Genomic DNA, 10,256 nt, shown 5'->3' with positions numbered 1-10,256 from the left:
CCCCACCCCCACCCAAAAAATAATGTCCTTACTTTCTTCTTATCTGTAAAAAAATTCAAAGATTACAGCAATTTTTTTGGTAGTACCACTACTATAAAAGCAGCCTCTTGTTTTATATTTATTGCGTTAACAACATCACTCAAATTCCTTTTTAGTCTTTGTCACCCTTGTATGATTCTGCTTACTTTCTTGGTATACTTCTGTTATTTCTTGTCTTTAATTTCTGTTTATAATCTTTCTAGTACTGGTACTTATAGGTTACAGTATTATTCTTTTTGCAGGGTGGTTTTAATTAATCAAGAAGAAAATGATGGGGTTTGAGAGATTGATGGTGAATTTGAAGACGAAACTGAGGAGGTCTTTTAAAATGAAGGAATCATACGACAAGATTGAGAAGAGTGAAAGCATGAGAGTGGAGATTAGGAGCAAGAAGGCTCGTAAGCTTATTGAACAGACTCTTAAAATTGCTGATTCCCCCAAATCCCGAAGCTATCCTTTCTAGTAATCTGTTTAGAATGTTGTAATGACAAAATTAATCCCAACTTTTATAGAAATCAAATTATATGCACAAGTTTAGTGGAATCTCTATCTTCTTCTCATTCTAATTTTAGCATGCACATGAAGACTCTCTGTTTGCTTTTCCTTTTTAGACATTTAGTATTCGAAATTCACTGATTCAATATGATTCCATGCGCAGTAATTGTATTAAAAAGGGAAAAAGCATTAAGAAGTTCTTCATTTTGAGTTTTGACCATACTTAAAACCTTTGATTACAGATGTTTTGTGTCAAGTTGTGTTAGTTTAGAAAATAGTGACACTTAATAGATTAGTTAACTAACATCCATTGTATCTATCTATCTATCTCTCGATAGATTAAAGCAGAGCACGTTTTAGTTATTTGTTTTTTCTCTGCCCTGTTTAGACTGAATCTTTGCATTTGCAGCCACTATTTGTTTTTCACCTTCTTTTACTTTCCGGAGTATGCTCCGGTAGAATAGAGTGATTTTTTTTTTGGGGTAAATTCATGACACTTCATAATATTTTCAATAATGTTTTAACAGATAGAAGTTCTTTAGTTTTTCGTTGAATTTGTTGGAATTTTTTTTAGACTAGAACTAGAAAGCTTGTTACTTGAAAATGGTTTTAGAAGATTCATTTAGTCAACAACTAATTTGAGATAGAAGTAATAGACTGATTGGATGTTGATACTTAATAGTTAACTCATATTATATTTACTGAATCTACAAAATTCTCCATTTCAATCTTTTTGTACTGATCAACAAAAAAATAAAAAACAAGTCTCATTCAGGCTCTGTACTAACCAACTCATATAAATCTCTGGTAGATTGCCCTGCTTTTTACCAGATCTACTCAACTATCACCCTTATGTAGGATCCACTGTAGAATAACTAAACATTGTTTAGTGGGAATGATCCAAGAAAAGAGAGAAAAAAACAAGGGAGGAAATTAATTAGTGTCTTGTTGAACTATTGCCTAGACTGAGATGTGATTAGCATGCAATAAGACAAATGATGAGTCATTGACAGAAAAAGCAAGAAAAAAAAAATGCTATGAAAACAAAAACACAAATAAATTAAAGCCATGCAAGTTTGGCTTTGTGGCTACTTTTAATAGTCAGCACAGCTAAATTATTTTAAGGCAAAATGATGGTAAGCAGAGTACGGTAACGAAGAAAGTGAGACATCAAAGCACTACATGTTAAACAAATAAAACATAAAAATTACATGTTTCTATGGTGATGTGGATACTGCCTTACATATTCTCTGTGTCAGTTACTGGGTCTGTTTTTTTACATTTTTATTTTTTCCCCTCTTGGCATGAGACATGTTACTCCTTTTTATATGTAATCCACCATAAATACAAAAATTAAAATCATAATGATATTTCGTCAGGTGTATGTAAAAGAGTACTCAAAATAAAATAGCGAACAGCACCCATTTTTTTACTCAATATAAAGATTATAAACCAATAGTTAGTTACTCTCTCCGCCCAGAAATATCTGTCATGTTGCGCTTATCAAAAGTCAATTTGACTAACTTTCAAAGATAAATTAGATAACATCAATTCGATATTTTAAATAAAAAAAATTAGATATTCTAAAATTATATGAAAAGTACTATAAATTACAATTTTTTCATATTAATATGATTAAAAAATGCATCTTAAAATGTAAGTCAAAGTTTTTATATTTTGACTCTAACAATAAAAATCATGACAAACAATACCGAACGAATGGAGGTTTATGCAGCTGAAATTTATCCTTGCTGCTTATGAATACGTCGAATTGGGGAAAGATAGTTAAGTCAGTCAACTATTTGTGATTGGAAATGATTTAGGCTCTCTTTTCAGCATTAAAAAGAAAGGCCAAAGGGACCTCCAATAAGTCTTATTAGAATTGGCTTTGTATCGGTGGAATCTCATCATCCATACATAACGAATTAATAACAATTTTATTTAGACTATGCCTCAATAGGGAAGAAAATTGATTTATGGATGGAATCAACTTCTAATGTCGAATCATGATCAACTAAGACAGAAATAAAAATATTGAGTCGAACTCTTGGTGGCAAGGTAATATAGCTATGAAAAGTCAGTGTCTTCTGAGGAAGTATAGAATGAGACATACAATGCGTTAGAGACGTTATGATCATTTTCAATACCAAGCTTGATTTGATGCATTGCATATTCCTAGAATTGTGTCAAACTTAAAAAGGCACCTTCACGGAGGGCGCCCACATATGTTACTAGTTAATACTGTCGTGCACAAATGGTTATATTTTGCTTGTCTTGTTCTGCCTTCTTTTTCTTGTCCTAGACGAACCTAAATTAAATTTGTTTGGTCCTTAGTTACATCACTATCCACGTAACAGTTAGAGAGAAGAATGATAACTTCTGCAGACCAATATTATATTTAGGGGCTAAAAGAAAAAGGGAAGCTTTTTAAGATCCCTAAGGCTATTATTTAGCAATAAATAAAATGGGTGTAAATTATGAAAAGTTAAGGTTCATATCTCAGTACACACAGGAAAAAAAGTGATTTCTTACCTCACTTGAAGCTTTGGCATCATTTGAATTAGTAAAATAGCAAAACCTGATGAAGTAGTTGAAGTGCCTAAAAGTTCCGAAAAATTCAACCATAGTCAGAAAACAGTAAAAATAGTGTACGAGTCTTAATCACTTATTTTGTTTGAAAGTTGATTTGTTATTCCCTCACAACGGAGTTGACAAAAATACAGTGGATAAAATCATAACATAGAAAGTGAAACAGCTAACAGCCTAATATAGACAAATAATATATTATTAACTAACCGTGTAGTTCTGGATAAACGTATTTGCCTGACTTAAGGCATGTCATATTCCACTGTTAATGCTGCTCCATGTCTCACATTCAATCGTCATCTGCAACTGCAAGCGTTCAGATCTTTGGATCTCCCCAACAACTTATATTGATATCCATAGAAACAGTATATTGAAACGTTACAGCAATCTAACTGGAAATAATTAGCCAAGTAAAGAAGAAAAATTTGATAAAGATAACTTGAAGTCGTGAACTTGTTGATCACGAAACTATTTTGTTTGTAACATCAATTGCTCCTCAGGGTTTTGTTAGCTACCTAGATTTGTAAGTAACAATATATTTTCCCTGGAGGTTGACACCCTTTCTTTATTTTGATTTTCTCCCATGATCTCAATTATCTTTTTTAATCATTTTCACTCTGGTTATGAGAGGAGGAAAACAAGTTTAATTCCATCAATCAAACAATGTGAGAACACGTTGGAACTATATGATAAATTTATTGTAGACATTACGCTTGTTGCAAGCTTCATGCCAACGTGGCAAAGACTACTTGAACAACATGCCCGTAAGTCCTATTATACATGCCCCAGGGTGTGCATTTATTGTGGAGAAACATGACCATAGACATGATAATAAGGTAATAGCCACATTACCTGATCTATTAGTCCTCCAAATATGCTAATCACAGTTAGGATGGTAAAGAATTTATAGACCCCCAGCATCGAATACACGTCCGTGGAAACCAAGGAGGATCTGGATTCTGGACAATCGGAATGAACACACAGAGTCAGGAAGAGATAACAATTGGCCAGTAATTCCTCGGTTTCCGACAAGAACATTTACAATAAAATGGTACTATCGGTGGCTACAAAAACCAAAATATCAAATGTAGAGCTCAATAATACATAACTATATGACAAGCTCAAGCACCTTCTTTCTTCTAAATCGGGGAAAACTTAAGCAAATGAGAGAAATCATCCTAGCAGCACATGAAACAAATAAGATAGACACAAATTGATATATGATCTTCTTTTGTTGTTGAATATGGGAGTGAATTGAAAAGAGTATTTGCTAAATACAACCCAGTCCAAATCCACAAAGAGAACATTACATGTACTTCTCCAGTTCTCTTTTTTTAAGTGAGGCAGTTCACTTAAAACAGCCAATTAGGCGTAGGATAGAAAATCCTTGGCGCAGAACTCGTGTGAACTTTGGCATTCAGGGAGCATGATTCTCCAACGAGAAATTACATGCATGTCTCTTCCTTACGATCCTTTTTTTTGGAATAGTTTGAGAGAGTAGCTTTTTATTAATTTGGAGAAAGCATCATCCACCTTTGTAACGAAATGGAACTAGCCTTGCGCAAAGGGCAATTGAAAACCTTTCTGGTTCATGCATATGACAAGGATTTTGAGAGCTAAAATTCAAAATAAACATCAACAGCCAAGCACCAAAGCTTTCAGCTGATCCATCACAGCGATGAGAGGTTCAGCAGACATCAATAACTAAAGAGAAAACTATATGTAAATCAACTACGCCCCAATCCCAAATTAGTTAGGTCAACTACATGAATTCTGCGTACCAATTCCATTCTTTTCAATTTCGTTATCATAATTAAATTGCTTCTCAACCTACCGTTATATTCCTCTTTAGCTGCGTTTTAGAAGTTGGCATAGGATTCAAGCGGACAATTGTAAGGGAAAAAATGGCAAGGGTACTGGTTAATGGCTGTGTCCCGTATGTGAAAGCCGTGCTTAATGAGTGGAATGATTCATAGAATCAACATTATTGCGCCAGATTTAGCTACAATTTGATGAGATTAAACCTGTTGTAATCATGATATCACTTATAGAACAGGAGAAAAACGATGAATATTCTGAAATAAAAGTCTATACTAAGTTAGGGAAAAACTGAAGGTGCTTACGTTTGGTATGCTGTGGATTTGCGCCGTCTTCTTCCATGGAAGCTCTGGTTGATGGTGATGGTCCTCAACTATAACACCTTTGCCGGGAAAGGGGAAATTTTGAATTCCCACTTGCCCTACGCGGGTTTTTGATTGCAAGTACGTTTTCTTTGGAGCCTGAAAGAACTTTCGGGTCTGACCCGACTTCGGTTTAAGGGGTATAGAAATTTCCGACTAATTTTATTTTTTATTTCGCAAGGATAACTCCCCAAAATTTTCAATATTAGGCATGCCTTGTCATTTAATTTATTTATTAATAAATTTTTTAATCTACTTAATTTTTTATATTACATACACTATACCTTGGCCAGGTTAATATTTTAAATTTTGAGATTTTAGATTCTAGAAAAAAGAATAATTTTTTATACATATTAGGTGGACTTTGATACAAATATAGAATTTGAACTAAAATTATTAAATTTTGTTAAATTCGTAATTGAAATTCTAGTTCCACCCCTACTTCTATATTATGTTGTTGATGACCACATTCAAAGGGGCATTCCACGTTAATTGAGAAAATAAATGTATATGATCTCGGATAATCCTATCGGTTAGCTTGTTATTAAAAGCATATCTTGGGTGCAAGCCACAATACAATACTTACAGTAATTATTTTTAAAGAAACGAAAAGGACCAAGTTATAACTCAAAAATAGAGAGAATAGATTCTGCAGTTGTTATTAGTTCATCTCAAGTAGAGACAACACTGTGAAGAAGGTTAAAACACAAGTCTATATATATATATATATATATATATATATATACACATATAGAAGTGGAAGCTAGCAACACATTAACATGTACCAATCAACATATTTATTTCTCGCAGATATCCTCCTGTGGTCCAGCGCCTTTCTCCAGACTCATAACGAAAGCTTAGTGCATCAGACTGTCTTTTTTCACGTATCCTCATTCCCATTGACACACAATTTTCTGAGTGTTCTTGAAATTGAAGTTAATTAACAAACTCCCATCCATTCTCCTAAACACAAAACTCTCCACCAAAACATAACAAGTAAACTTTCTCCAATAGCCATTCTCACTTTCTATTTCTTCTATACCTTCTACTCTTACATCACTTTCTCCTCCATCAAACCATCCCCTTCTTTCTTGTATCCATCTCATTTTCTCAATAACACCACTATGCAAACCAACTTTCTCCAATGTACATTTATTTCTATATTCCTCTTTTACTCTAAACCAAACAAACGCGCCACTCCCTTCTTCCTCTTTCACAGCTTCCGTCCCACTTATTAAAGTTAACAACTTCCTCACACGCGCGTCCACCTCCACGTGTGCTCTGTTTCTTCTTGTTACATTCTCACAAGAAAATATTTGCTCCCACCAACACTTGAGTGTCACTTCATAGAACAATGATTTATTCATCTGTTCTTTAGTTTTAATTTTCCTCTCTTTTACTAACACACATGGACTATACCATTTGCCAAGAATTATCGGAACAGAACGTTTGGAAGATGCTTGGATGTTTAATTCAGGGGTATCTGAATCTAATGGTTGAGAGGATAATTGGAGTCCTTGAGCTTCTTTCAAATTGACTTTAAGTGAATGGATACTATTAACGTGCCATCCTTTTTTCCTGAGGAATTTCGGAGGAACTCCATCGTAGGCTACAGATTTAGCATAGAAACCACCAAGATCGTATGGACAAATCTCGAATTGTTGATAGAGATCTTTGTGATTAAAAGGCTTTGGGTTTAGATCATTCATCGAATTGTCAAAGCAACAACTATCCATATCTGCTTCTTTCCAAGATGTATATGCCCTCCTACATAAATTGATCGAAATGAACAGTTTAATATAATATAGTACTCGTACGATCAAGTCATTTATAAGATAATTACATAAAAATTTCTACATCACTAAGTACTACTAGTTGATAATCCGATTAAAAATGGAGTAACTTTATCACTTGTCAAAATTCCTAGAGGTAACTATATAGTGATCGGCCTAACCATAGCCTCAAGATATTACAACATGGGGCTTAGCATGGCAACCCTGACCATTGCGCCTTCCAGCTTAACTCAACCAACAACAGCTAGTGGCGTAGCCAGGAATTTCAAGGGGAGTCCAAATTTAAAAAGGTACATACTATTTTTTACATGATAAGTGCATATATAACTTAGCTAAATCTGAAGATATGTTGGTATAGGATACGCGAAAATAAGGTACGTACCCTTTATATCTGCCTTTGGCTTTGATAACATAGTAGCGGCTGGATGCTATTGGTTGATCAAGAACAGGTAAGAACCAAACTTTATGAACACTAGGTTCACCAAACTCTGGATTATGAACAACTTTCAAGACTCTGTCTTGAGGAAATGGGAGTTTAGTGATACTGCTGTGCTTACAAATGCCCCAACAAAAAGTGTCCATTTCTTCTGATTCTTCATCAGTTGCTACTAAATACCCTGTAATTGTTGGTGGATTTGTAGGAAATTTTGTAAGTGCTTTTGGGAAATTCCTATACATAGAACGTGGTGCTGTGGCAAACATCTTTGCTAATTTTGATGTTTTGTTTAACTTTTAGGCTTGGGAGTTATTTATACTGTATGATATTTTATAATGTTTACTTATGAGAGAAGGAATATACAGAATACTTCTATATCTTAGTGGCTCTTTACATATTGATAGGATTTAAAGTTCAGTCACGATAATCCATTAAAAAGTTTTGGGATTATAATAGTGCTAGTAATAAAGATTCAGCCAAAGAGGGATAAAGAAAAACTGTGTGACGAACATGTATTAACAAAAAGATGCATTTGTAATGATTGACCATCCCTTTAACTTAGGACTTAGGAATCACTTTTATATAAGACACTGAATCTTATTTCAATTAAACATCCGAATACGTTATAATAAAATATTGTATTAACATTTTATATCAAATTTTGAAAAAGAATTTGTCGTCATCCATTAGTGATGTGCTTATACAAAAACTTTATCACATGTAAGAGTATTTAATTAGAACAGTATGCAATTTAAAATATTTAGATAAAATTTACTGATAAATTTAAAGATCGTGAATAATTATCATACTAAGCTTTAAAAAAAAAGTAAACGAAGCTAAGCATGCACCAGAAAAAAGAATAAGCAAACAAAAACAATGATTGGCGACTCTCATACCTCAATTTCCACTTACTTTACATGATATTGTTATTATTTGCTTATGATGTGTACATATATAAAGATTTTATAGTGGCATAACGGGCAGCTTCTTTAGGGTGTGGGCAGTAGCCATTTGTTCAAATTTGTACAAAAAAATGGATAAAGCAAACTTTGGTATCTTTTAGTTTTTGTGTGGACAAGTAAAGCTGTATAAATAATTACACTATAACCGATGAAGTGGGGTGGCCATCGGCCAGTGGGCACCAATTTTAGCTCAAACTGAGTGATAACAATAACTACCCATCTTTATGCACCCGTCATTAGTAGTTGAGAAATTCAATTTTTTGAGTTTTGAATTTTATAATAATAACTTTTTAAGTAATAATAATTAAATTTAAAAATATATATATTTTATAAATTTTATTAATATAAATATATTATTTAAACAAAATTTATTAGATTCGATCGAAATACAAGCTCCGACCCCTACCATCCAGTAAAGTTATAACTTAATCCAGAAAATTTGCTGATATAAAAGTAAGCAATGAGTTATCGCATTCACATAGAAGCTACGTGTTTTATGTGCCCCCACCACCAATAATTAAAGGAACTGAGTACGACATATGTGTATAATTTATATTTTAGTTGGGTTGTTCAAAATCAAATTGAAACTGATAATTCAAATTAAAAAATATTATTAATTTATTAGTATTGGATTATTAGTTTAGCGGTTAAGATAATTGTTTGATTTTTTTGTTATCGATTCTTAACGATTTGTAATTTTTTCTTAACGGGTTAATCGATAACCCCGATAGTAAATGAAACTATTATATTTACAGCATTTTGTTTATAAAATTCTTGACTTAGAGTTTGATTTTCTATTTTTATTTTTGGTTGGGTTATTTTACAATGTAACAGTGTTTGCTTTTAAGCAAGATGTAACTTGTGAACTCAAGTGCAAGGTTCATTTGGTTTGTCACCTTGTTTCCCAGTGATTTTTATCGTTTTTTTCGATAAATTTTAACGGTTAAACCGATAACCAAATGGATAGCGATCAAAAATTGATAAACCAATAAGTGATAAGTCAATATCTTAATCGTTCTATAACGATTTAACATCTCTATAAGCCGATAACTAATAAGTCGAATCGATAAACTTCAAATTAATCGAACCAAATCGACCGATATGGAGACAAACTCTTAGTATAAAAATAAAAATAAAAATAAAAAAAGGTTTAAATTTATCCTGATAGACTTTATTTTACCCACATTTGAAATATGGAATAAAAAGAAATAGTGTCGATGTTCAGAGGCAGATCTATAATTTATAAAAAAGGTTTAAATTTATCCTGATAGACTTTATTTTACCCACATTTGAAATATGGAATAAAAAGGAATAGTGTCGATGTTCAAAGGCAGATTTATAATTTATAGTCACTGGGTGCAAGCAGAGGCGGACCTACATGGTACCAAGCAGAGGCGGACCCTTACGATTTGATAGGGGTTCATGCATCCGTTAACCTCAAAAAGAAATCACCTGTATATATGTATATATATCGTGAAAAACTGACATAAAGTAGGATATAATCAACAGTGCACCCATAAGAAGCGAAAGGGTGCCCTTGTTTAGTTGGTACAAGCTAGAGGAACCACTTGTAAGAATACGATTTAGTCTTATTTCATTATTTTTATTTGAAGTTTAGCTTATAAATCATATTTGAGCCATTAGTTACTAATTAAATACTACATTATTCGTTAATTATAGGAAAAGTTCTGTTAACTACCTAAATTAAGATACTATTAGTGCATCAAAATCTTCAAATTTTGAATTCTTCTCTAATGCTCAGTAG

General features: G+C 32.8%; 1 protein-coding gene and 2 long non-coding RNA genes across 4 annotated transcripts; 1 reads left to right on the top strand and 2 right to left on the bottom strand.

Annotated features, from left to right (window-relative positions):
- Window positions 1–22: 22 nt before the first annotated feature.
- Window positions 23–605, top strand: LOC107009469. The gene is made up of 2 exons (XR_001455413.2): window positions 23–192; window positions 282–605. It is a non-coding gene; the product is annotated as an uncharacterized LOC107009469 (long non-coding RNA).
- Window positions 606–2,188: 1,583 nt separating this feature from the next.
- LOC107009470 lies at window positions 2,189–5,516 on the bottom strand. Its single transcript, XR_001455414.2, has 4 exons — window positions 5,244–5,516; window positions 3,973–4,079; window positions 3,331–3,420; window positions 2,189–3,133 (listed from the first exon to the last, which is right to left on the bottom strand). It is a non-coding gene; the product is annotated as an uncharacterized LOC107009470 (long non-coding RNA).
- Window positions 5,517–5,920: 404 nt separating this feature from the next.
- LOC107011858 lies at window positions 5,921–8,604 on the bottom strand. Of its 2 annotated transcripts, XM_027914849.1 has the most exons (3): window positions 8,426–8,604; window positions 7,476–7,710; window positions 5,921–7,067 (listed from the first exon to the last, which is right to left on the bottom strand). In XM_027914849.1, the coding sequence occupies exons 2-3, from the start codon at window positions 7,673–7,675 to the stop codon at window positions 6,191–6,193; spliced, it is 1,077 nt and encodes a 358-aa protein (XP_027770650.1). In that variant the 5' UTR covers window positions 7,676–7,710; window positions 8,426–8,604; the 3' UTR covers window positions 5,921–6,190. The 2 variants fall into 2 exon arrangements, with proteins under 2 accessions (XP_027770650.1, XP_015067013.1); XM_015211527.2 differs by lacking the exon at window positions 8,426–8,604 and having other exon boundaries at window positions 7,476–8,419.
- Between the last annotated feature and the right edge of the window lie 1,652 nt (window positions 8,605–10,256).

Source organism: Solanum pennellii, chromosome 2, assembly GCF_001406875.1.
Source record: "Solanum pennellii chromosome 2, SPENNV200".
Taxonomy (NCBI): domain Eukaryota; kingdom Viridiplantae; phylum Streptophyta; class Magnoliopsida; order Solanales; family Solanaceae; genus Solanum; species Solanum pennellii.
Note: the sequence above shows the minus strand (reverse complement) of the source record. Positions and strands in the feature narration are given on the sequence as shown.